The following is a 27,175-nucleotide window of genomic DNA, read 5'->3' as shown; positions in this document are numbered from 1 at the left end:
ATGTCTATACATCTACTAAAAAACATTTCTCAGACCTTGCTCTGGTAGATACATCTCCCAGCCCAGAAAGAAGAACAGTCTTCCCAGAAATTCCTACCTGACCAAAATTCACAGCCGCATGCTGGGCCGATGTGGTGAATATTATCACCGTGAGATATTCTGCTAGCTTCTCTCGTGTCCTGATCGCCTTAGGAAATCCTAAACAAGGGAGAAGAAAAGCTTAAGTAACCCAGCTATGAAGTAACCCAGATCCAGCAGTAATCAGCTATTCAAAAGGCATGAGTTAGAGGACCATGCAGCAGTCACTGAAGAGCAGGGCGTTCTCTTTCTGAATCTTGCTGTGTGGTCTAACAGGAGTTACTCATCCTCTTTGTGTCTTGGCTGTCCAGCCACCAATCCAGATTGACCCTGCCTTACTTCATGCAGGTTTGTCAGCCATCACCACTGTTTGCACTGTATGTGGTGTTCCTTAAGGGAAAGGCAAATTATAATTACACCTTTAAAAAATACTATATCCCTGTCCTCTCACCCTACATACCCTGCAGTAAGGAACCCAGAGAGTCCACACGGCAGGGGCCTCAGATGCTCCCTTTTTCTTCAGTCTGCAGTGCAAGCAGGGAAGGTTCATGCCAAGGAGCAAATGACCATGTGCTTGTATTTATAAAGGTCCGAGGCTCAGCAATCAAGTGTACTGCGAGAAAAAGTGCAGGGAGAACTTATTTGCTGAAACGGGAAGTGAGGAAACAAGAAGTTCTGGAAGAGAAACAAGAGAATGAGGAACAGAAAAAGTTGCATCAAGCTGTCTTTGAAGTGGAATAATCAAACAGAGCTACATAAAGAAAGGAGGGAATAGTCAGGGACTAGGGAAATCTTTTGCTACCAAAGCATCCCCAAGCCTGTATCTCTCCTGTCCCCACTACATCACAGTCCTGTGCTCTAGTTCCTGTCCCAGCCCAATGTGACCACAGGTTCCAGGACACCTAGAGACGTGTCAGTACCCTGGGGCGAGCTGCCCATGCTCAGGCTGCCTGTGCCAGCTGCTTCACATCTCCACCACCAACCTGATGCAGTTGTGAACTCAACCTGGGAGAGGGAAGAGGCACATGGTAGCTCTGGCCATCCACTAAGCCCATAAAAGAGAGGGTACACCATCCCCTCCTGTGTCTTGCTACCCTAAGCACACTGTACACATCTTTAAAGGGGCTTGGCATGCTCCCAGGCAGAGCAGCCCTCCCAGGGCAGGAACGGAGACTGGAGGGGGAGCCTTGGTTGCAAAAGCCTCCCCCATTTATCCTCCTTCCATTCTTTACAGACCCAGCAAAGTCCCCCTGCCCTCTGCCCCAGCCCTTGGAGTGGCAGCAGTGCAGACAGGGATGCTGCAGGCCTGGTAGGTTTCCCACCTGTAGCGGCAGTCCTGTCACCAGTGGTGCTTGTAGCATCCCACCCTAGCTGTAGCCCTGGAAAGGCTCAGTACTTGTCCCATATCAAGATGTTTAGGTCAAGCATGAAGTCCCTACTAGCAGGCCGTGTCTAAGCTTTTCCAAAGAGACAACTAGACAAGAAAAAATTACAGCAAGTAGGTGTCCCCCAATCCTTCGCTTGTCCATGCAGCTGGAGCCCAGAAGGCTGTTACACACTAGCACATACTGGTAATGAGTGGAAACATCACAGTTTTGCCTGGAGGTCTCACACACTAACATGTGAGCATGCAGTGCTGAAGCCATCTGCCTCAGATCACTGGCCAACAAGTGCTTCCAGATGTAAATCATTCAGGACAGTATGAAGAATCCCCATCCACCTGTATAAATTCCTGAAAACCTGCTTGGACAAAACGTGAGTGGAAGAAAAAAAACCACATTTAGGGAAAGGCAGGAGAGTGTTAACTCAGGTGGGAGAACAGAACCATGTTATGGGAGAGAGCGCTCACAGCCAAGTAATGGTTCACAAGAAACAAGAGAGAGCAAGAGGAGACAGAGCAAAGGAAAGTATTTCTTAGAAAGAATTATGAGTATCTTCTGCTGAAGAGAGCAGAACAGCTCAACAACGACACAGAAGCTGAACAAAAGCTGAACTGCAGCAAGATACTCCTGGAGAGGTTCTTACTTGTTGCAAGGTTTGGAGGAGAGGATTCAAGGGGGTCTCGTTGCTCCTTGTGATTCCTATCAGTCTGCGTGGTGGTTCTAACAGCACACACAGACAGCCCCTCCCCTAATGCTTAAGGCATGAGCAGAGATGATCAAAGGACCAATCCCCAGTGTACAGAGAGATTACATGAGTTGTCCAAGCTCATGGTGAGAATCTGTGGCAAAGGAGGAAGTCATCTCCTGAGGGAGGGAGGGCCTAATCCAGGGTCCAACCCATAAAACTGAGCATCTTTGGGCCAAGAAGAGAGAGGGTCTCCAACAGTTCAAGGCACGCTGCGCATGCAGCATTGCTGTCAGCAGGGACTCGACAAGCTTCAGGCCTGGCTGGGCCATGAGACCTTACCTGAGGTCTTCACACCCCTCATCCCATAAACGTAAATGTCTTTGACGAAGGCTTGGAGCTCCACATCCTCACACACCACCTCGTCGCTCTCATAGTAGATGTGAATCACATCCTCTGCAAAACTGCAGACATGGAAACAAATGAACAAGACAAAAAAAAAAAAGAAAAAAGCAAGCCTGCCATTCCCTGAAGACCTTCTGACCTTGCAGAGGAGGCAGATGCTGCAGGGGGGACAAAAGAAGGGCAAGGTCTCAGCACCCTCCTACCTTCTTCCTACAAGCAGCAGGAATGCACAGAGGCAACTTTGATTCATTGCTGAATCACTTCCTCCCCCACCAAAAAAAATGCTGGACCACACTGCATCCCCTGAATAGTCCTGTGTGCTTTGTTCTCTTATTTGGGGCTTTGCTCCTGCCCATACCTTTGTCATCACAGCTTCACTCAATATGGACTCCCTCTGGCATATCCACATGACTCTCACACTAGGAACAAAGGTTCCTAAACTGTGATACCGGCACCATCCCCTGCACGTGGGATGCTCCTGAATACCATTCAAATAGTTGATCCCTTCCTACTGCACATCCTTTTCACAAAACCCAAGCGGCACACTCCCCAATGGGGGTGGCCCAGGAAACTTCTCCTGGGGAGAAGACGTCTAGAGCTTTCTCCTGCATGCACTGCCTACAGCAGACATCTCCTCCCTGTTCAGTTCCTCTTCTCAAAATCCCTCTTTCTGTAAAAGCTTCCCGGGCTAACTCATCTCGGAAAGAAAGGCTCTTAAAACACTAAGATAACAAAAATTGTTCTGAAAGCAGTAAAAATAGGTGAGCCTGGTTTCCTGAAGATTTGCATTTCATGACTGAATGACTGGTTAACTGAGCTATGCTGAGATATTCTGTTAGCTCTGCAGGTACCTGTAATCTCTTGCTAAATATTTTGACAACAACCCATAGGGTGAAACATTTGACTGCGGAAGCTGACTGATGGGATTAAGAATTGTTACCCAATACAAATTTCTCCCCTAACAAGCTATAAATTTTTTGCAATTTGGAGACCTTTACAAATGAGTTAATGTGGTTTCTATTAACCAACCGAGCCAAGAGTTGTTATTGAGGCAAACGACTGCAAAAACACCACGAGTTTAAGTAATTTTGGCTTCCAGAGGAAGCCAAAGGAAAAGAAAAATCCTGCGACATGCAGAGATAAAGCTGCCCTGCACGAGCTCAGCCTCCACCACCTGGCACCTGTACCAAATGCATACAGAAGGTAATCTTCCTCTTACACAACAGCAGTATTTCAGACCCCCTTCTGTGCAAATATAAATTAGTATATAAAGCGTGGATGAGGCCTTTTGTGTTGGAATATCTTTGGGTTGGAATATCTGCAGTTAGACGAGAAATAAGAAGCTGAGTATTAGAGGAGGGTTTAAGAATTTGCCGCGGGAGCCTCATTGTTTCTACAGGGACAACCTTACCAGCTTTCTTAAGCCTAGGCCACCTACCACATGGGAAGCAATGCTGGGGATTGAAGTTATTTCATCAAAAGAGTGGAGACCAACACCCCTGCAGAGTGTAGGAGATTCGCGGTGACTAGACATGTGCATGACTGTGGGTTCATGGGTGAGGATACCACACACTCAAAAAGGTACTGCCCACAGCATTTCTAACCCAAATTACACAGGAAGCATCTCTCAGCCAAGTCTGAGGCAGTGTAACATCTTCCTCTAGCTAGGTTAACACCCACAAACAGTCAAACTAAATGGAGTTGAGTCAGTACTATCTGGTATTTGAAAAGGCATATCTCAATCAGCAAAGAAAACATAGGAAAGAGAAGAGGGACAGAAAACTGGACTGCATCAAGAAAACAACCACAGAAAAGTTATAACTTCCTTTTCTCTCAAATGGGTGCTAACAATTGCAGGAAATATTGCAAGATAACCCCTTGCTAAAACATCGAGAAAACACAGGAGACAAAAATGTACCCAACATTTTAACCATTACACTTGCATTATAAACCCCCTACTTTGTGTACACAAAAGATCTGATTTTTAATGAACGTGCTTTTCAAAAGCCATGTGACCAGAAACAGCTGCATATTTAGTAAGCAATTTATGCCATGCAAAAATATGTTGTTTGTTAAATGGAATGCCACTGTAGAAGAAAAACCATATGAATCATTCCATTCTGAGGCAGTGTCTCCTCTCTGAAAAGGAGCCGCATTTGTATGGTCGAACAGCCTTGCTGCACCTCTCCTGACTCAGAATTGCTGCCCTTCCTGACAAAACTTGGGCCTTGCAACTTCAAGGTATTTTAAGAAAGGCTTTGCTCAAAGCAGTTAATGCCTAATTTATTGAGTTTCAAAACACAACACTCATGCAAGCCAAGCTTACATTTCCACTCCACAAGAACCTTGATGAGCTCACGTGGCTGGCTCAGAAAGCTGGATTCTCTCTCTTGGTTTGTGCATAGCTAAAAAAAAAAGGCTAATTAAATTCCCTTTGCAGGGCTAAATTCCAACTCACTAAACTCTGTGAAATCCTATAGAAGAGCAGATGCTTATAAAGGAGGCTCTGAAATACAGAACGCAAGAAAACAGGGCTGAAAAAAAGCAGGAATTAACAGTCTTTCAAGGGGATGTGCTTGACTATATATTTTTCCCCAGTTGAGATGCACTGGATGGAAAAGGCACCGCATGACCCAACATCCCAGGTGCTTTTCACAAGGCTGTGATGAAAAGCAGTGAGCAGCAGGAAAATGAAGTCGTGCCTCTCTGACCATGACTTTATTAGCCATGTCTAGAACTATGGTGTCTTACCTCTTTACAGCCTCCCAGACTTTAATGCCGTCATCCCGGTAATAGTAATAAGGGATATCCTCTTTGCTGTCCATCCCTTTAGCTTTGATCTCCTCCGGGAAGCAGAGGGACTTGTAAGTCAGATCCTTCATTGCTTTCTGCACCATTTGCACATGTCCTCCTCCACCTGTAGCATTTGCCTGCAGGAAGAACGGCGAGACAAGAACAGTAGGAGATTATGTTCACTTTGTGCTGAGACTGGCTTTCCAAATTCGCAAGAGATGGTATTCAAAATGTTGGTGAATCTGTTTTTCAATGAGAAAACCACATCTCCACACAAACAAGTACAAAACCAGAGTTCTACTGCAACTGTGCACCTCAGCTTCATAGATTTCACACCTCTCCCATGAATCACTGTTAATATTGGCATTTTCTCCATAGGTACAGCAACTGTTTATAATGGAATACAGTAATAAAGTACAGCAACACCGAAGTATCGAACCCAAAGCACTTTCTGCTAGCCCTATGCTCCAGACCCAGCGTGCGCGTGAGAAGGAAGGCAGCCAGCAATGTGTTGGAACAGGGCTTCTGCCAAACCACCCAGTGCGGCTACAGAGTTGTTTAGGAAAAAGTGTTTAGGGATGCAGGTTACCATTAGCCACCCTGGAATTTAAGCCAGGAGATCTATCCCTGCTGTGCGGTTACTGATGAGGGCTGGCCAGGATGTCAGTATAGGTTACGTTTGGAAAACACAGCGTGTCCACGACAAACAGCCCTGCAAAACTCTTTAGGTAATCACTGCACAAAACCTCCCAAATGTTGCTTTTCTAGCACATGATGCTGGTGGTGTAGCAGTGGTCAGCTTACACTGATTGTCCTCTGGCTGACTGTTCATCTACATTAGAACCAACAAATTCTGGAACTCCAGGATCCCCACTGGCAGGTCTCAGCCACACACTCATCCCCCATGCACGGGGTATGGACATTCTGGTTCTGTTCAAAGGGATGGGACTGCCTGCCAGGTCTCCACAGTCAGCAGTGGAGTATGGAAGACAAGGAACCTCTCTTTTCTCCTTGGGTGAAAAACTCTGGAGCATGGAAGCTGGTTTTGGTCTGGTGCCAGAGGTGTAAGGGGGACCGAGTCGTCCTGAAACACAGGTTCCCTCTTTGGCAGAACTTCTGAAACCTCCCCAGACTCCCCATTTGCTGCTAGCATGTTGTCATAAAGACCGCTGCATGACCACCTGTTGTGGTTCCTAGATGTAGCATGCCACTCCTGAGGGAGCCAAGGCGGGAAGAGCTGGGTCAAATACCAATGCAGTCAGATTTAGATGTTCGGATTTGACCTAAAAGCTGCACCACAGCCCATGATATACAGCTATGTTTCACTGACTCAGATGAAGCTGAGTTTTGATCCTAGCAGATCTGCTGTTTATGGTAATTCAAGAAGACAGGCTGGAATCTACACCCACTATTTGTGGGCTTAGAAATCTATCTTATCTACACATCTTTCTCTGATGCAAATTTCTCTTTTGCAATCACAAATTCTTTTGCTCACTAGCCCATCCCAAAATGAATAACCGAGTGCTTAGAAGAAACTGGGGAGTTAACTGCATGTATAGATGTGCAGGGATGTACGTGCATATCATGTTACCTCGCACTCCTATATTCATACCCTAAAGCCACATCAGCTATGAGTAAATGAGATCCTGACTCTCTAATGACGAGAATTCAGTTTTGAATTGGCTACTTAGAGGTAAAAGATAAAACCTTTAGCACAACAAGGCATCAGTTCTGTGTGCCAGCTTCTCACGTGCTATTAGTTATGTTTGCCCTTTAGTAGAAAGGCCAAGAGACAAGGCAATCTGTGATGGTTAAAGGATGAAAACACATATGGAACCATGAAGAATAATGAAGATTTGCGAAGGGGATTACTTACCTTGTCAAAAAGGCCACATTCACAGATAAGCTGTTCTCGGGCTTTGGTATTGATGGCTATTGTGAACCGCATATGTGGCACCAAGAGCTGTGAAACAGGACAAACAATGAAAAAAAGCATTTTCTCTTTACACCAGCAACCAGGTGTAAAGTCTGGAGTCCTGGAAGTCCTGGTGGCTGAGCTGTATGTCGCCTTGCAGGGCAGCCAGCCAAACTATCTCAGCTGAGCTATCGCCAGGACTTCTTTCGGTTTGTCAAACTAATGTGACAACCTCCCTTCATGCAAGAACCAACCTTGAAGAGGGGATGTACAGCAGGCAGCTGCCGGAACATAGCTATGCTGAACACCTCTGAGACTAAGTGTGTCCGTAAGAGATGGGTGACTGTCTGGTGGATGTGAAAATCAGATGAGCGAACCCAAATTTTAGCTAGCAGCCAGTCATATGTGGCATCTGAAGGAAGGAATATGGGATTGTCTGGCCCAGGCTTTTGGCCAAGCTGAAAGACATAAAAAAGAACACAAAACCCCAAATCGTTCATGTTTAAGATGAGACAACAAGCAATGTGTCCTTTTAAAGACCCCGACAGTAAGCCCACCTGGATTGCAATGGGTACAATTTTATTCTCCAGATTCTTATACAGCAGACAGATGGGTGCAGCCAAGTACTGTATTGTGCACGGGTCTGTTTTGTTGGCATCCACACCATCCAGCAGCTCATAGTCCACAATGAAAATGTTTCCTTGCTAGAGTGAAAAAAAAAAAAAAAAAAGCATGACGTGTTGATGTGTTTTAACGAAGTTGCAAGCATCAAGGCCTGTAACAAAGGTCGGTAAGTTTTGGCCAGAGGCTGGCTTGTTCCCTGTTGTTACGAGCGGCCACTGGCCCACCCTTGGTCATAATGGCTTAGGGACGATGCCACTGAGACAGCAAGCACCTCTATACAAACTCTGCTGAGTCTGATAGCGAGCCTTTCAGCAAAGAGCGACTACGACTACGTATTTGGCATTCATGCAGTGGCACTAAGATGCAAACAAGTTTCACACTGCCAGCTGAAGAGCCCCCGCGCTCATCATACAAACAAAAGCACCACCCTTGACAACCCTTTTTCAGCCTGTTTAACTCTGCACTTAACAACAGGGTAAGACCCTACCAGGAAAGGGAGAGGCACTTTTCCCCTCTGAGGCAGTCCTGTCAATCCCTAACCTTTCAGAGGAAACCACTGAAAAAGGACCCTTCAACTCCTGATGACACTTCTTTCACTGGACCTGGAGAAAGGCATGACCTGCAGCTCCAGGACAGCAGGAGAACACAGTCAACAGAAATGTTGCCAGTCTGCAGAGACAATGAGCTTTGCCATAACCAACAATACAGCCTGAAGACAGGATATGTGACTGAAGACATTTAGAAGAGGGTTTGGAGGTTAAAGGATATGAGAAGGAACAGATGAAGTCCAACCTCACTCAGAGCCGTACCTTCACTTCCTCCTCCAGGGTCAGGTTCCTCTCCAGACTGCATTCTACCATATCCATAGTCACGGGAAACTTCTTGGGTATCTCTGTGCATCTCCGGATCAGCACAGGATTGCATCCATTCAGGAACTGGTAGCCAAACATAAAATCTTCCTTCCAGTGCTGCATCACGTATTCTAAAGGAAAAACAAACCTGCAGCATCAATATCTGGACTGCATCAATATCTTACTGCATTGTAGGATTCCTCCTTTCCTCCCCACACTTTGTTATACTGCACTGCAACTTAACTAAAGAAAGTAGCAAGAAAAGGATTCAAAAGGTGCCACAGAATTTTAAGAAGAATTAAATTGATAATAATTTGTTTCTCCATGTACAGAAGCAATGAGGAGTAAAATATTCCACTCCTATGAAAAATGCTCTCTCTGTCTGCAGACCACCTTCTCAGGTCTTCCACAAAATTTTTAAATCTCACTCTTCAAATTCTCAGAGTGCGCAGTACAGAGGGATGAGTCAAAAAAATATGGCACAGGCAGGGGAAGGGAAATACAGAGCAACGTGGGTAGGGAAAGAGCAGCAATGGCTGGAGCAGTTCTCTTAGCTGGAGCTGGGTGAGGGACACCTGGGAAGGGTTTTGACTTTGGCTCAGTAAACTGCTCATTCGTTGTTTTGCTTGTTTAACTTTTTTTTTCCCCTCCGTTTATTTTTCAGTTGCTAATACAAGCTCGGATTATTATCTCGTCTTAATAAAACGCTAGTTTTGAGTACTCCATCTCTTTACTATTACAGATGTAGTACTACTGGATGTTTTCCACAATTGCAGCATTCTGCTTTATAACGTCATGTTGCCACTTCAGCCTATAATTTCAGAGTCAGAAAAAACATGATTAACATTAAAAATCACATTGGTGTCTTCAGGGGAAAAATTAAGCAAGTAAAGTTTTCCACAGTCACCTATTTTCACTCAAGTCAGAACTTTTTCTGAAAGCAGTTTATTTTTCTAGAAAGAGTGAAAGGATGAAAAAGATCGGCCTGAAGGAATGAAGTGATAATTAAAAAAAAAAAAAGTCTCAAAACTCATAAAGCTTACTAACAGAGTGGAAAAAAAGTTAAGTGTACTTAAAGTCGACATCTACATCATCTCTGTCAATTGCATACTGAGTCTGGAGCTGTATCTGAAATCTAGACCAAGCAAAAAATGACTCATCACCTTGGGCAGAACGGGATGACTGAAATATGCCTTGAACCACCTTCTCCATTAGCCCTGTTTCTGCCAAGGCTTGCAAATGAGCAGATTCAGAATTGCATTAATATAATGGAGACTGATGCTTACCGTTTAAAACTGACAGAATTGCAGCGTTCCTCATGAGTGTAGAAATGTTATCAATGAAATTAATTGTAGATTATATCTAATGCCTCTGTTCAAAATACTTTAGGAAGCAATCTTATTAAATGTAACAAATTGCTGTAATTAGTTTTTATTAGCTCTGGCCAGCTCATGTGCTTTATTTTATATCCAAGACTGCAGAAATTACTCTCATTTCTGTTAACTGGTCCTTAGGCAGCCTGAAGAGGAACAAAACTTCAGAGCAGGAGGGAAAAGTATTTTCCTTTGCAGAGTCTGAACAGGCCGTTCACGCACATTGGAAGAACCACATGCTACCCAATTCATGGTATCTGTGTATCTATCATATCCAATAATACAGCAAAATAAAGTAAAATAATGTAACCACGGGCAATAGTAGAAGGTTGGGTCTGGCTCACAAAACAAAGGCTTCCCAGCCCTGCTTTACAGAAAGGACACCATGAACTTCAAAACCCATGTCTGTCTGCAATTCTTTTATGTAACTGCTAAGATTTCCATATTGAAAAGGGTTAACAAAAATAGTATTTTGTCTGTGACATCTTAATCTTAATACTACATCAATGGAGTTTTTAACAGTATGAACGATACTGCAGAAACTGAATGGCAGTGAATACAAAAGTGAAACTCTCGCTCTTAGGGAGGGATTTCTGTCTTCTAGTAAGAAGATGCGAGTACGAAATGACAAGCACAGCAGGACATTTAATGCAGTATGCACAGCTAATTCTGACACATTTTCAAAAAGAGATGATGTTTTGGATAAATGCCATAACTCTCACTTATTTCCAATTAAGAACCGCAGTTCCTTGCATTGTAGTCTGACAGCCCATCCTGGCTGCAGCAGGACCAGGTAAAGAATTTGCAGCTCCCAGGCCATTCCCAGCTCTTTGCAACCCATCCCCACGTCTGCTGGCCCACCAGCATGCACTTTCATGCCTGAAACAAGTTCTGTCATAATGACCCCTGTTGGGAACAATTTACCATTGAAAAGCGTTTGAGCTGCCCCATGGCATCAACACAAATGGTCCAGGAGAACTGACTGAGGGGAGCTACAGGTGAGGTTCTGACAGCAGAACCGAGGCCGTGGTACCCTCCTTGTGTCAGGACAGGGTCAAGAAGCCAGGACTCTTAGCAGCAGGGCAACCAGGACTGAGCATGTGGCTGGGATGTCAGGCAACAGCCTTTGATCTGATCTGTGTAAGAGGCCAGAGGAGTCACTTGCCTTTAGCGGCGAACATTTCCAAACGTGCCTCTTTGGAGATTTTCCATGTATTTAGATGGCTGAAGTGGGAGATACACGATCAAAGATTCAAAAATGCCTTACGAGCTCATGTGCTCTGAAAAGCACTCCCACTAAGCTATCTCTACGTTTAGATGGGAAATACTTATGAAAATTTGTCCTATGTGACATGTCTGAAAATATGTTTCTAAAAGCCAAAAGGGACTATGATGCCCAAAATGGCCTGACCTCCAGTATAGCTCAGGATAGACAAGGTCATTGAGCCGTTCCCAGTAATTTTAAGTTTAGCTTTGCCTTTTGGTCTTGCGGGCTACTGGTGTGATCAGCAGTCCAAGATAACAGTTTATTTATGAAAAACCATGGGAGAGCAGAAGGGCAGGTCAGCCACTTCCATCCTAATCAGATATGTACGAGACAACTAGTCATTCTACGATGCAAACATGAGCAAATGCTGATAAACCCACCGGAAATTGTGTTGCTGATTCTGACAAAAATCCTCTCAAAGTCTGCAAAGTCACTCCAGGAGGACTGGAACATGTGCATGAAACGGTTGACATAAAGATTCTCCATCCTAAAAATAAAACAAAACAAATCTTCTCTGAAAAAAAATAATCTCCAGCTTCCTCAGTACCCTTCCCCATTCTTTTCCACCCTTTTATATACCTACATACAATAAATTTTTCAGTGGTGGAATGTGAGATTGGTCACCCTACAGAATTAAATTTGCAGGCTGTACCTTTACACAGAAGCCTGAAAGGCATCTCAAGGACCAGTCCCTGCTATTGCTTTTACTGACCTCCATTCTAGAGTTGTTAGCAGCAGCCTACAATAGCAGTGCTTTAAGAGCTATGACATATAAAAACCATAATCAGAAAAGCTTCACACATCGCCAGTAGTTAGCATCAGCTGAGAGTGCTAAGATCATTATTAGCGCTGGTTCAGAACGGGGTATGGTGACACAAAGAGATTGAGTGATTTGCACAAAGTCAGAACAAACACAAGCCAGGATCAGCCCAGCCAGTATTCCTAAACAGACAGCAGCTCCACTAAAGGACCTGTAGAGCCTCTGCCCTCCCTCAGAACTGCTCTGAGATTAGGAAACACTAGACACATGAACCAGTATGTACTGCTCTTCTCCTGGCCAGGGTCCTCTTCCTACCTGGGGCTATTAGCCTGATCAAACCAAGCAGTAGGCACAGTGCCAGGGATCTAGTCACAAACCTGATGTGGTTTGACCCACTGAATGCCAGGCATACATTCATTCTGAGATGTTTCAAAGATTATTTCCTAAAGGAAGCAATCTTTCACATTTCCTATCTTGGAACAAGCTTCCAAAGGACTTAATAAAAAAAAAAAACAAAACCTATTTTCCCCAAGAAATCGAGTACTTCTCAGATGTCTCTGGCACATACCAGAGACCAGAGCGAGGAAAAAAGGGTAGCATTGCTTGTAGAACTTAATCTGCCCAAATGCAACACTGGTGCAAAATATCTATGCAAGCCTGCGTTTCTGACACAGAGACTAGGGTAAGGGTTGCCGTTTGCTAGGTAGCGTAGGTCACATCAACACCAGAAACCTTTGGGATTATCACACATAATTACACATAATTAATCCTGTGAATTTACAGAATTATCCACTGCCAACTCTTTATCAACGATCTGGACGAGGGGTCCAAGGACCTATGGTCAAGGCCCCAGATTCTTTAAAACTTCTTAAAGCTTTAAGAATCCACTGAATACTAAAGGGCTGCTTGAGGAATAAGATATTTCATGAGGTGAGAGGGGACCTCAACTTCTGGCTCTTATTAAAGATGAGAGATTTGGTTCTTTGGAAGTCTAAACACAGATACAAAGTTGAGGCAATACATGTGCCATTGGGTAAGCCTGGGGGTCAGGAAGCATCTGTCTGTCTTTTATACCATTATTCTAACTCCTTGTGTGACCCCAGTGCCATTTCTCTGGTATAACAGCTAGTAGCGCATTAAAAAGCTACAAAAGCACACACTCTACAGCCTGTTCCATCATTCTCCTAACATCCTAGTTTGCATGAGATAGAAAGCTAGAGACCCCTGGTCTTCAAAGCTATTCAGCTGCCTTATTCTAATTAGCTCTGAAAAACCTAGGTCCACCAGGCCATATGTGCTGCAAAAACACACCCATCACCCTCTTCACACCTGCTGGAGATTTATTATGCTAAAAAAAAAAAAAAAAAAAAAAAAAGAAAAAAGATTTGCTGATGTTACAAAGCATCAAAACCAGACCCTAGTATGGAGGAGAGAGGAGGGAGGGAGAAATCTACAGCAGGGCTAATACATCCAGAAAAAAAATACATGTTCTTCGAAGCTTCCAAATTAGAAATTTTCCAAATTAGAAAACAAGCAGGTAGATTCTTAGAACAAGCCATGGGATTTGACTCTGTGTTGGCAGTGAAATTCAGCTGTATAAACGTAACACCACAATGCTCTAACGTGTAAGGTTTCAGTCACTGTCAGTTCCCCAGATGGACTCAGATAAGCAAGTATTCACTGCTATTAGAAGCTGCAAGTTTCTCAGTATGGCTGTTAAAGTCCCTAGTTCTTACCAGCGTATGCTTGATGACATAATCTCTGTCTGAGCACCCAAATAACAGGAGGAACACCTTTCCAAAACATGAAGAGACCAGCATATTAACAGAATCACAGATGTAGAAATTGTGGGTGGACCAGTCTTTTCTCATCTCAGACTATCCAACCATCTGATAGTGTGGTGGGATATCTGAGATAATATGATGTGACCTGGGCACGTGAGACAGCTCAGAAGGGGACTCACAGGCCAGAGGTCCTGTTTGCCTCATTACCCTGTACTATTTCAAAGAGCTCTGCAGAATTCATTATTCAGGCTCATCCAGTGGCCAGGACTCCATTTTTTTTCAATGGCATGACAGGTGCAAGTGGGTGCACAGTGACTTTGTTGCCCCAGGCAGATTACATTCAGATGTTAACTGGTGGGCTGCTCAGAACAACTTTTCTTCAGCAGGGTCTCAAGGGTGCATTGATACCATTTTCTTTCGGTATGTGACTGAAAGGCTTAATTACAGCAAACAGTCAGGGGAGAGAGGTATCTCCAGGGGGCGACTCCAAGAACTAAATCAAAAGCCTGTTAACAGGTGCCAATAGTCCTTTTTCCTGTGGTTTTCCCAGTGCCTCCTCCATCTGCCTACAGTCAAAATGGCCTCTAATGAGAACGCAGAGGCTCAATCAGTTCCCACAACAAAATAATGATATTTAAAAAAACAAAAACACAAACCCCCTTCAATTATTTCCTACTTTAATTTACCGTGGATCCATCTGGGAGAAAAGAATCCAATTTTGAGATTTCAATGAAACCTAAAAGGTGATCAGATCCTTACCCTGTCCCAAAAGAGATTTTGCAAAACTCCTAAAGTTCCACACACACTTACGCTTTAGAGTAGTTCAGGATGAAGTCAATTCCTTTCTCATTATCGAATTGGATGTCACGGGGCAGATCACTGTGAGAATGGGCGTCGATGCTCAGCGGAAAGCCTGGATGCCACTCCTTCCAGCTGAGAAAACGAGAAAGGCTGGATTAACCACATAACCTTACCAGCAGGAGAGCTGTGTCTACCTACAACTGCTTCTGTGACTCAACTCTGTAAAGTAAGTTTGCAGCAGACTCATTTGGGCCAAAAATAGCGACTTATACCACACCAATACCCACCAGTACCCTACAGAATCCTGAAATGCAATGGAAGGCATCTACTTGGCCACCTACCTTCACAAAACTTGAAGTAACTTAATATCTGTAATATGTCCAAACACTTGTCACACTTGGTTGAAATTGGCAGTAGCTTCAAATTTACTGGGAGGGGAGAGGACAGAGAGACAGACAGCTGTCCAATGCACACTCATTCTTGGAGCTACATTTTTGCAGAAATGAGATACAGCAGCTAAACGTACTCGGACATATATTTAGGTTCCTCCAAAAGGCAGCTCTTCAAGACACAGAGGCAGTCTTGATTCCTACTGGTCATGGCACACATTCTCTGCCACGTATGTTCTTGCACTGTGCCCCATTTTTACTTCAAAACAAAAGAAGGCAATTTGTAAAGAATACCGTTTCAATGGTATTTCCAAATTGCCTGCCACACACAGACAGCATTGTGTGTTATCAGTTATGCATTGGAATTGTAAATAGCTATTTCCCTGGAATTACAAATGGTTTTGCCTTCCTTTTTGCATACGTAAATAAAATTTTGTGCCACTGCCACACCTCATTTCGAATTGTATTTCCTCTGCTCTATTTCCCATCTTTCTTAGTCAAATGATATCAACAACAGATACACCAAGCCTCCATCCATCAGTTCTAAACGGACCCTCTGTCCTTCTGATCCTTACTCTCACAATAAGGAGATGCAAGTGCAATAAACTTTTGTTATTTCAACAGAGAGTATGGCTCTAGGAGAAGGAAATGCCTAATGACTTCTGGAGTTACCCATTGATAAAAGACGGCATTTTCTCATTGTGACCTTGATTAGGAAAAAACATCTATGACAGTATAAAGATGGATATCACACTGTGTTCTGATAGCACATTGCAGTCTACTAAAACAGTGCCAGATCTTCCGCTACACCCCGGCGCAGGAAACAAGTAAAACTAGCTTGCTGCAGCAGCCAAGGAGCTCTGGTAAGAGCTGACACGTTCAGATCACGTTCCAAAACTGGAGTACGACTTGTAAAAGACAAATAAAATCTGCCTTCAAATTTTCCTTGAAAGCATAACTGTGTGCCAGAGGACCCACACAGAGACTGTACCACTGAATTCCCACTTAAGCCTTCCAGATAGGCTTATCTGGGACTCAAGTATCTCATAATGCCACTTGCACCAGGATGATCATCACTTAGAGTGAATTCCATCTAAGTAAAAAACATATATGGCCAACATGGTAACTTATGCTTCCTCTTATTCATCAGTCCAGTAATTAGAGCAATATGATAATCTGAACATACTCTGCCAAACTCTGACCTGATGAGAACGTGCCCTGGGCCTTCTTGGGAGCTATGGGAAACTCACCGGTACGTTTTTTGACGGGTCTCGAGCTCTTTGCGTCTGTGCTGCTTGAGAATCTGGGTCTTGTCATCCCGGGGCAGCTTAGCTGTGAAAGAAGCAAAACAGGGTTATGAGGTTCCTCTACCTATCACTGCCCAGGTCTTGAGAAGGAGAGCAAAGTTTCCAAACCTTCAAACTTCTGGCCTACACCTTTACAAAGTTTCTGTGGAAAATGCTTACACGATCCAATGTAGTACCTCAAGTAGAAACACAGGTTCCCGTGGAAGAAGATAAGCTCCTAACTTGGTGCCTCCGAGGGGCAATTATCTCAAGCTAGGAACATCTGTCTCAACTGTATATAAAACCTGGCTTCCTAGTGTAGACACTTGCTGTACATCTCTAGTATTAAATGGTCTGAATAGAGTCATGGGGATTAATTTTACATTTCAGTACCTAAGGGAATTTTCATCAATAAGAGAAATCACAACATTGTTCCAGCTAATCTTCTCTTCTAAAAGACACCTCCAGGAAACATCTCCTATCATCTCTCCTTGATCTGTGCTCTCCCCTGTCAGCTTGGGGTGATAATTATATCCTCTTATCATGAGAACAGAAAGAAAAAACAGAAGCTTCATTACCAGACAACTTGCTCTTCTGACCATGTATTCACTACACCGTTAAATAACACAGAGACTTCCTTAGTGATCAGAGAAAGGGCAAGGTACGTGACTCAATTTACATACGCAAATGGGAAGGCAGATAAATCCAGCAGGATTTTCATCGAAATAGCTGTTTGGGGTTTGGAGTTGGAAATACCAGAGGTAACACAACTGATAACATAGGGCTAACAGTTTCCAGCTGGTTGTGTTCAAGTTACCCATAGGGTTTCACCTGCTTTCGTCCTTTACTTCACCAGACTGTGAAAGCCATGCAAAGCTGCTTTCCGTGGAAGTGTCACAGTTGTTATAAATCAAATTAGGAAAAAGGGAAAGTCCTTCTGGAGAGGAAAAATGAACTAACACATAGTTGTGATTATAGGACAAAAGGCTTCCAGTGCAAAATTCCTCAGCCAGGAGTAGCCAAAAACTTAATGGGAAGACAAACATTTATTTCCTACCACCTCATATATTGTTTCAGCTGTCTTAAGGCATTTGTGCTGCAGACCACTACAGCAGCCAACCCATCCTAGGAAGCACAGAGGGGAACAAGCAAACATCAGTGACAAATGTCTGCCCCAACCCTGACCACAGCAAGCAGGTAGTCAGAGACAGTTAAAACACAAGTTTCAGGTCCAACAGGCCACCCTGAACAAAGCACAGAAGTGCCGTAAGACTTCTCTCAGTTGGTCACCACTACTCGCCGCAATCATATCCATCTCACCCTGCCTTCTACTGGACTCGGCAGCATGCAAAGAGAAGGGGTGAAAAGTGAAGCTGCTGTTTCAAGTCAGTCCTTGCACCTGCTGAGCAGCCTACTTCGGGACTTGATTTCACTCTCAAGAAAACAAGACTATTTACAGGCAATTAATCATGGGCCACTTAGGGGCTTAGTATGAAACAAAGATGGGACACTAATTCAAATTAGACCAAAAGGGCTTCCAGCAATGGAGATGCTGAGCAGACAAAAATTTGGCGTTAGGGTCTGCCTTCAAATTCAAGACCAGTGTAACAAGCCAGTGTAAGGACTCTTCCTTGCATGTGCTTCTCAAAGTACACAACTCAACTGCCAGTGCCCAGCCCAACAAACTGCCCAGAAAGCAGTCCTAGTCAGCAGGGAAAGCCCATTCCCTAGGGTGCAGAAGGGGACTGGCAGTGGGTCTCCATGTGAGAGAGAAGACTGGGAGGTAAATGGGGAAAGGGGAAGGAGAGGTGAAAGAATTCTGGATGTTCTGCGGGAAATCAGGTTTCTTATGGCACTCACCTCTTCCATCTCGAAGGACAATCTCTTTTTCATCTGTAATCCAACGGTAACATGGGAACTCCAAATAGTCACCCACTGGCGTTTTTACAGTGATATACTTAAGGTACCAGTCATCCTGGTACCAGTATTTTCGTTTCTCAATTTTTATTAGCTGAATTTCTCCAAGGTCTTCTTCCACAGTCACATCATAGGAGTCAACCTACAGAGCAGAATACAATCAATGATTCACTGCACGTTCGGGAAGCACAACCAGCACTATACAAGCGGACCTGGCCTTTCCTGATATGGCATGGGTACAACAGAAGTTTCCAGCTTCTAGTGGGTAAGAAAAGGAAGACCTATTATTGGACTGCAATGCAACAGAAAAGATGAATAAAAGAACAAACAAGAACATGCAAAACACCCCAGAAACAGAGGAACCTTTTTGTATGCAATCTAAAATGATATTACTCCTTGAAATGTTTGCAAGTCTGAGAAAAACGTGCACACCATGAAACCATTTACTGTTCTCCTAGCAACAGATGAAAGAGGTATGGCTAGGGCACACCTATTCATGCAGCTGGAGTGGAAAGATGATCATGAGATTAACACATTGGACGAGGAATCTGAAGACCTGTGTGTATTAGTCATATGTGCTTCAGACTAAGGACAGTACCCAGATCACCTTTATCCCCTTTGTCCTCTTCCTCCTGTGGCTGGTCTTCTTCAGTTCTCCATTTTTAACATGAGCTCAATAGTACCTTTTTGTTTGTACGGCTCAGATGTACAAAGAAATTTAAGTAGCTAACTGAAAACCAGGTTCACAAGAACCCCATCTAGCTCTGGAGGCACTTCATTCTTTCACAGAAAACAAACCAGCATATGGAAATGCGGTTTTGCTCCTTCCTCAGTTTGGAGTTAACTCAAAGGCCTGACTCCTGCAACACAGAGAGACCTCAGCCCAGTAGCTAGTCTGCTTAGTCCTTTCCCATGCTAAGGGTCTGGTCACAAGGTCTTTGCACTGAGCTGGTACTGAAAGCTAGGACCACCCATACCTGCTCCTTCAGGAGCGCCCTCAGCAGCGGCCCATAGTGACAGGTCCCTGAAACCTTGAGTTATTGGCTATGCAATGATCCAGGTGAGGAGCAGACCAGTCATGGTGTTGCCCCTACACCAAGCTTTGCTGCGGTGCAAGGGCTGCAGCTCTGAACTCCGGCTGAGGAAGCGACAGAATACCATGCTCTCCCTTTATTGATGACTGCTGCAGCAGGGCTACTGAAGAAGCAGCAGGGCTACTGAAGAAGAAGCAGTGAACATTTTCGTCTCCTCCCATTGGAATTACAATTGCTTTGACTACCAAGCTCAGCATTTCTTTTCTGTGGTAGGCCTGTTCTCAGCCCACATATATGATTTGGCCTCTAAGGGCTTCACCATCAGGTGGCTTGAAATGGATGTGGAGCTGCTTGGCCCACCAGGATGAGTGTATCTGTGAGCATGTGTAATAGCAAACCTTAGCTGCTAAGTGCTCTAGCTACTGAGATTTGACAAGTGGCCACACTGAAGGCCACAGAGAACTAGTCGAACCTAGCCGACACTAGACTAGAAACAAGATGGCTTTGGCCACCAAAGTCAGGCACTGGTTCACTGTGTAAATCGCCTCTCCCACAGCACTGCTCTCAGTGCCACAGGGACATGGCCAGGCTTGGGAGAAGGACAGCTGTGGACACGGTGCTCCCCTTAGCACCTCCTGCCCACGCTAAGCACCCTCCACTCGGCACAAGGGCTGTTATGAACGCTGAGTTAAGTGCCTTGCTCCACTGCCTAACAGATTGAGGACAGGGAACGCTTATCCCAGAGATGGGTACTTCGGTCTCCTCATGGGGCTAACGTCTCAGGGATGCACACAGCCTCTTACGGCGTGTGGGGACATCACCCAGCAAATGACAGTGCTGGTGGCACCTGCACTATTAAGCAGTACCGGCACAGGAAGAAATGAGTAATCATTTCAAATACAACCAGTAAGATACCATGCGGTGCAAGGCAATTAAGGAGGACAGGAATTGACTCTCACTTTCCAAGAGTGTAAACAGCTCAGGACAAAGAGGAGTAGCCAAGGGCTCATCGTAACAAAGCTGAATTTGGCTACGGCAACCACAGGAGCGGCAGCCAAAGCCTATTCTGCTCAGATGATCCTGCTAAGCTTCATGTGGTTACAAGTAGAGACTTCATTCTCTTGTGGTTTTTCACAACAGAGTCAACAATGTCAGAAACCAAGCAGCTGCCGATATCAAACAGATGAGGTACTGCATCGACGCGCTGCAGGGCCCTGCTGAGACTCACCTGCCTGCGTGAGCTTTGTCCTGTGGCTCCTGACCTACACACCACACTCTCCTGCTTCTTTTCAGGAGCACTTTTTTAGTCTTCCCCAGGCACCTGACATATGCCCACTGTTACTGTCTTACTTGCTAGGGAAATGCTAATTCACATAAGGACCAAAACTGAAAAGTGAAGAAAGATTAAATTCCAGACAGGAGAAAAAAAATAATAATTTTAAAATGCCTCCAGAAGGCAATTCTTATTTCAGTTGTTACAAAAGAAAGATTCATAGCAACTTGCATCCACGTGATTGGATGAACACACATAAGAAGGACCCCTTGGCACCCCTTCCTCTCCCATTTTAACCCAAGTTTCCCACATTATTGATACAAAGTACCCTTTTCTATGATCTATCCACTAATTACCGGCAGTGATGATCGTTTTGGGATGAAGACATCTATCTGTCCACCAACGTTTGGGATGACAGGCCTCGGTTCTCTCATAACCCATTATATAAAAATACCAGCTTTCATAAAGTTTGTCACACCTAATTGCCTCACAGAAGCCAGAGAAAAATAAAAACACCTTTAGGCTTTGAAGTCCATCCTGCAGATGATGAGTCATTGTCCTCGCCTGTCGTTCCCCAAAGTTGTTCTTCAATCAACTCTGAAACTGTCAGGTCACGACTGCTACACTGCAATTCATATAAAGCTGTTTCATGCTAACAGGGACATTGGAATGTCTTCTAATATGCAGCCTAATTAATTGTAGCCTCAAACATTTTAAAAGGGCATGGACGGTACTTATTTTCATTTGCTGAGACTTAACAGACTAATCTTAGTCTGAGCTATGTTCTCCCCATGCCTATTCAAGCAAAAGACATTGAACTGCTTCTTTTAAAAATGATGCCCATCATGTCTTAAATAAAAATTTGCAACGTTTATGTCAATAGCACACCCAAGCACACCAGGTGGTAACAAACCGCTTCACAAATAGCATGGCGGTCCTTGGCAAGCTTGGGATGGCAGCATCCGTCTGCTAGGATGTGAGCTGAGAGATGAAAATCACAGAGCTGAGATTTCAACCAGCATATTCAAATTATGCTTATCACTTTTCCTTACATCTCCATAGCAGAAAAGAAATAGTTCTTTCTGTAGAGCCAATAAATATACTAATTTTAAACATTTTTTGAAAGTTTATGTTTCTGACTCTTCAACCCCTCTGCCTGCGCCCCCACTATCCCAAACAGCTAAAAGGATAATGTGTAAAAGTAAATTAATTCCCTTGATGATTCATGATTTTGAACCAGCTATGGAAACAGAAAAATGCTGAGTGGCTTTTCTCAGAAATAACATTAATAGCGCTTTGAGCCACAACTATGACAGTCAGCAACTGCAGGACATACCCCGTGCTCATGGCCAAGTGAATGGAGATTCCTCCCTCCCACAATGCTGGTTTCAAACACTACCCTGATCTTTGACTGTCACCCCACGTCCAACATTCTCGGCTTCACTCTTGTCAATTGGCACACAGAATTCTGGATGATGGCTAGAAAATGTAGCTAACATGCTCAGATTGTTTCCTCGTTCTTCAAATCTTCTCTCCAGAAATAGGCAGCACTTCAATAATTTCTATTTTGTATTAATTTCCCTGCAACTCCTGTTTTTTATTTCAATAAAAACCAGTGTCAATAAACCCTTTAAGAGGCTCAGGTTTCGCACTGAGTCAGTACTTCTGCAATTTCGTACGTCTTTCCAGGACCAGACGGCACTTAGCAGAGAAGTCCCTCATCACAGGCTGTCATACCATGTATCTCAAACTCAGCCACTTCCTGCGCAATTACAACACAAAATGAACTCTCTCTTTCAGTTTTACCATGATCTTCCTCCATCTGGCCATCAGGAGCTGGAAGGAGCCACCTTGCAGAGACACAGTCCAAATGAATCCACAAACCTACGTGAACTATTACCCATTTGTGTTCATCACTATAAAGGGTATTTAAACATGTAAAGACTAATGCAGTAATCTATGGAAGCAAAAGATAAACTGCATCTGGAGCAGATTCGCTTCATATTGAGGTGGTTGGGATTTTTATGCTCCATTTTCTCACTCATTTCCAGTCCCAGGGCTAGTCGTGTACAGAGGAAGAATAAGGTGACCAAAGACACTGTCTGTCTAGGGGAAACGTACTGCGTTATTTTTAGCTCAAGTCCTCACGAAAGCCCGTTGCTGTCAAGTGATTAGTAAGGCACAGAAAGTCTGAAATTAGTCTCATTTTCTCATCAAATCCTTGTTGCCCAAGACACCTGATTATCCTTTTTTTAATTCATCTCCTTTAAAGGTTCAGCTAACAAATTTCATTTTTAAAAAATCCTCCTTTACACATATATATTTCTATAGTTCTTATAATGTCACACCTATATATACACTTACATCTAGAATTTAAATTAAAGAGCAATGTGAATCACATCCAAAGATTTGATAGAAACATTACGTTGACAGCCAATCTTTGGAAGAAACTCATTCCTCTTGTAACAATCTCTTCGCTAATATTACAAGAGGCCTAAAATAGTTGCACAAGTCGCTGTTGATGTAATGCAAAAAGGACATTCAATTAGCCTAAATGTTCCTGAAGGTTTTTAATCTTTTTATGATTGTGACAGTTCCCATTTTAACGGCACTTATGAAAGTGAGGGTTCTGTCCTGATATCTCACACAGCTTTTGCCTCCAAGCCAGCGATGCCATGGGCTGACCGGAAATGACAATTTTGATAATACAATAATAAAGGTGCATCAGGTTACAAAGATGGTATGAGGTCCAGGTATGAACTGACACAGTTGGTTGCTCAAGGTTTCTACGGCATTTGTTGTACGAGGTCTCCTGGTGAACACATGGCATCTCTGGTGGTTGCACAGTGAGCCAGAGATGCTTGGCGTTTTTATGCAGTTTGAGTTCAGAGAGAGAGAACAGAATTAATGAAGACTATTGGACTGTCCAAACTCCCGTAGCATCCCGTTCAAGCAATTTAATCTCAGGCAAAACCTAAGCTCTTTCTTTTTGAGGAGAGACTCTTCCTGACTAGCCTAATATTGCAAAAATGTTGACACAGACAACCCTTCTTTCTATAAGCACAAAACTCAAAGTGGGAAGAACTGTATTTTCCTTCTGGAAACACTTGTGAGTGCATTTCTTTCAACAAAAGCAAAAAGCAGATGACGGGGTAACAGGAAGAAAACTGAGTGACACCATAAAACTTGCTTTGAAACCACTTGGCACCCACAGGAACTTACTCAAAAGAGACCGAGTAAAGAAAAGCAGCTCCAGCTTTCTACATCGCCAGTGTCCAGTACTTGGAGTAAGTCAGACAAAAACTACAACTGAGCTACCATTGTGCAAATCTCTCCGGGTTTTCCCTTACGTCCCTTTCCCTCAGGCAACATCTGCCATGCAAATCTCCTGCTCAGAACTGGGCCAAGCCCTCACTCAACCTATCTAGTAATAGGCACAATTTGCATTCATTCAAATGAAGACATGACCAGGACAACGGAACTACTGGCCCTGGCTCAACATTTAGGAAAGAAACTGGAAAGTAGACAAAGCCGTACAAGATAATACTGTAAAATTCTGGCCATCCACTGAAAAAGTGCAACTTTGCAAATGTGTTCACAATTGAATTGCTTTGAAGGAAATGAAAACTACAGAGATGCTATTGAAGGAAACATTAAAGGCAGAACTGTGAAACCAGTTGCTACATCTTACAAATCAACCAACCTGAAAGTCTTTTGCCCTGCTTCAGTTTTATTTTTTTGGTTCCGTATTGGAAATTTTCTTTTCTTTCCTTCTTTCTTTGCACAATGTATTAGTAAGACTCACAGTGTCTTGGGCACAATGTTACCTGAACAGGTGCCTGCGGAAACACACTGCGCTCCCCAAGAAAACATCCTCAACAACAAAACCTAGCACATTGTACTCCGAGCACCCAATGAGCCAGACGCTTTATGGAACAGAGTTTTTCTCATTCCCCACAATATATACACGGTGAAAACAATGACTGCATGTTTGAAGTATCAAACACATAGCAATGAACAGAAATAATTAATTTGGATAGGAGAAAAAGCTGTCATCTGGATTTAGTCAAGAACCTTTGCACTTGGAAAGAAGTTTCACAAAAAAAAAGAGACAGTCCCTGCCTCAGAAAGCTTACTTAGCTAACCACGTATTTTGTATAAAATGCTAGGACCCAGATGAAGACTTTCAAATGTGTCTAAAAGCTACATTCCCAAGGAGATGCAAGTATCCTTTTAGGTGCACACATCCTCTGCTGTGCTGCTGCTAACATCCACAAAGCTCCGTTCGCTGCTTCTTCACCCAGCAGGGCCCAGTGCCCACAGGTACCTCTGCTCCTGCTGGACCTGGTCCTGCGGCAGCTCAAGAGGTGCTACTGAGCATACACTTAATGCTCACGTCACGGCACCTTCTCCCTGTGGCAGGATCCAATCCAATGGGATGTTCAGAGTGCTGCCAGCCTCTCCATCACAGCCACCTCTCAAAGACAGTGAAATCCTCTTTTGTAGCCCAGGGACAAGAGCAGACCGCCTGGTCACTGGAGAGCCTGGTGCCTATCTCCCCAGCCAGGAAGGGCTCACCCCTCCTGGGAAAGAACCCTAAGTCTGAGGTCTTCTTCAACGCCTCTTGCTACTGTTGTTAAGCTTTGCTTAAAATATATGACTATTCACTGGATAAGAGAGAAAGAATGACTGGATATCCACTTGGGAGATTTGAATAACAAGCTTCTAAGCTAACGAATGTTTAATCATGAAGGAAAGTAACTTCAACAGCAGTGACTGGTAAGTCCCCACACCTGAACTTGCTAGAACACCTCCTCAGAACATCAGCTATAAATACCTGGGGACCATACCTACATATTCCATTAACACTTATTCAAAATGCTGACTTCCGTTAGCCATATCTGAGATGTCTAACGCAGAAGAGACCGGATACCTAACTTAGGCTGTGAACCCTAAAAGCAATGCAGCATCGTGACAGTGAAATCTCACTTGTATCTGCAGTGGTAGGTCTCATTTCCAAAGAGACTTATGAAGAATTTGTTAAAATTTTCAAAGTTGCTTAAAACTCCATAGACCTTTTGGAAACTGTGAGTTAGATTTCCAAATAAAATACATGTTTTGGGAGGGGAAAAAATAATTACCAAGTCTGTTATTTCCATGGTGGACAACAAGTTAACGAATAAATGTCATTCTAAAACAGTGCTCACAGTATAAGCAATTACAGATGTATAGCCTGGATACCGTGATAAGACAGGGCGCAGCACACGGCAGAAATCAAGGTTAGAAAGAACAGTATAGCCGATAGCCTGGTCCCAACTTCATTCTCACAGGCATGTTCACACTGTTTTCCAACTTTCATTGAAGTTGCCCTACACATTTCCCTTGGCAGGTGGTGCAATTCCCACTGGAAGCTCTTACCTTTTTGTTTAATTCCTTGAAGATATCAAGGCTACTAGTAAACACTGACCCTAAACATCACCTATCAATAGGAAGCACGCTTTTTTTTTTAGTATTTGTAACGAAAAGACAAGGAAATCTGCAAGCCCATGACATGCCAGAACCAAAGGGCCCCCATCTTTCCCCAGGACCGACCGACCGCAGCCAGGACTAACCCCTGGGACAGGGATGTGACCGATGGGGGATGCGACGGCCGGGGATGGCAGCGGTCACTTCGCTCCCGGTGTCCCGCTCCGGAGCGCCGGCACTTGGGGGCGAGAATGAAAAAAAAGCCCATCCCTGCCGCAGCCCCTGGGGGTGCGGGGCCGGCCGCCCGGCCAGCTGCCGCAGAAGCCTCCAGCGTCCCCGGCCTCGCGGGTCCGGCCCGCGGTGCAGCCGATGGAGAAGGAGCGGCGGAGCCCCCCCCGACTCCCCCCCGGAGCGGGGTCCGGGCTGCCCCCGCCCGGCCGGACTCACCGCGCCGCGCTCGAAGTCGTTGTAGAAGGGTTTGTCCAGGAGGTGCCTCTCGCTGCAGCCCGACGTCCCCTCCAGGCTCAGGTACACATAGTCGTCGGTGCCCGCGAACCACTGGCTGCCCGTGGCCACCGTGACCGTGTAGGACGGCATGGTCCCACCGACCCGACCCGACCCGACCGGCCGCTGCTGAGCCCCGCTCCTGCCCCAGCCCGGACCCTGCCCAGCACCGCCTCCTCCTCCGCCTCCGCCACCAACCCCGCCCGCCCCTTCCCCAGCGCCCGGCACACCGACACCGGTACCCTGCACAGCGCTCCCCGACAGCCCCGGGCAGCCCGTGTTGCGCAGCCACCCTGCACTACACCCCTGTCCCGGCACAGCCACCCTGCACTACACCCCTGTCCCGGCACGGCCACACCGCACTGCACCCCTGTGCCAGCACAGCCACACCGCACTGCACCCCTCTCCCGGCACAGCCACACCGCACTGCACCCCTGTGCCAGCACAGCCACACCGCACTACACCCCTGTCTCGGCACAGCCACCCTGCACTGCACCCCTGTCCCGGCACAGCAACACTGCACTGTACCCCTGTCCCAATACAGCCACACCGCACTGCACCCCTGTGCCAGCACAGCCACACCGCACT

The 27,175-nt window shown here is 44.8% G+C and overlaps 1 protein-coding gene across 1 annotated transcript in view; it reads right to left on the bottom strand.

The window, feature by feature from the left end:
* ALOX5 (arachidonate 5-lipoxygenase) overlaps positions 1–26,739 on the bottom strand; it is a 32,011-nt gene extending 5,272 nt beyond the window's left edge. The window contains exons 1-12 of the mRNA XM_063339443.1: positions 26,531–26,739; positions 18,254–18,452; positions 16,358–16,439; positions 14,728–14,850; positions 11,754–11,860; positions 8,692–8,864; positions 7,816–7,962; positions 7,513–7,716; positions 7,220–7,306; positions 5,302–5,480; positions 2,488–2,609; positions 98–198 (exon numbers count right to left, since the gene is read on the bottom strand). Coding sequence (XP_063195513.1) covers positions 98–198; positions 2,488–2,609; positions 5,302–5,480; positions 7,220–7,306; positions 7,513–7,716; positions 7,816–7,962; positions 8,692–8,864; positions 11,754–11,860; positions 14,728–14,850; positions 16,358–16,439; positions 18,254–18,452; positions 26,531–26,680 — 1,674 coding nt within the window. The 5' untranslated portion in view covers positions 26,681–26,739. The remainder of the gene's footprint in view (positions 1–97; positions 199–2,487; positions 2,610–5,301; positions 5,481–7,219; positions 7,307–7,512; positions 7,717–7,815; positions 7,963–8,691; positions 8,865–11,753; positions 11,861–14,727; positions 14,851–16,357; positions 16,440–18,253; positions 18,453–26,530) is intronic.
* Positions 26,740–27,175: the final 436 nt, after the last annotated feature.

The sequence above is a fragment of the Chroicocephalus ridibundus genome, chromosome 6 (genome assembly GCF_963924245.1).
Source record: "Chroicocephalus ridibundus chromosome 6, bChrRid1.1, whole genome shotgun sequence".
Lineage (NCBI taxonomy): Eukaryota > Metazoa > Chordata > Aves > Charadriiformes > Laridae > Chroicocephalus > Chroicocephalus ridibundus.
Note: the sequence above shows the minus strand (reverse complement) of the source record. Positions and strands in the feature narration are given on the sequence as shown.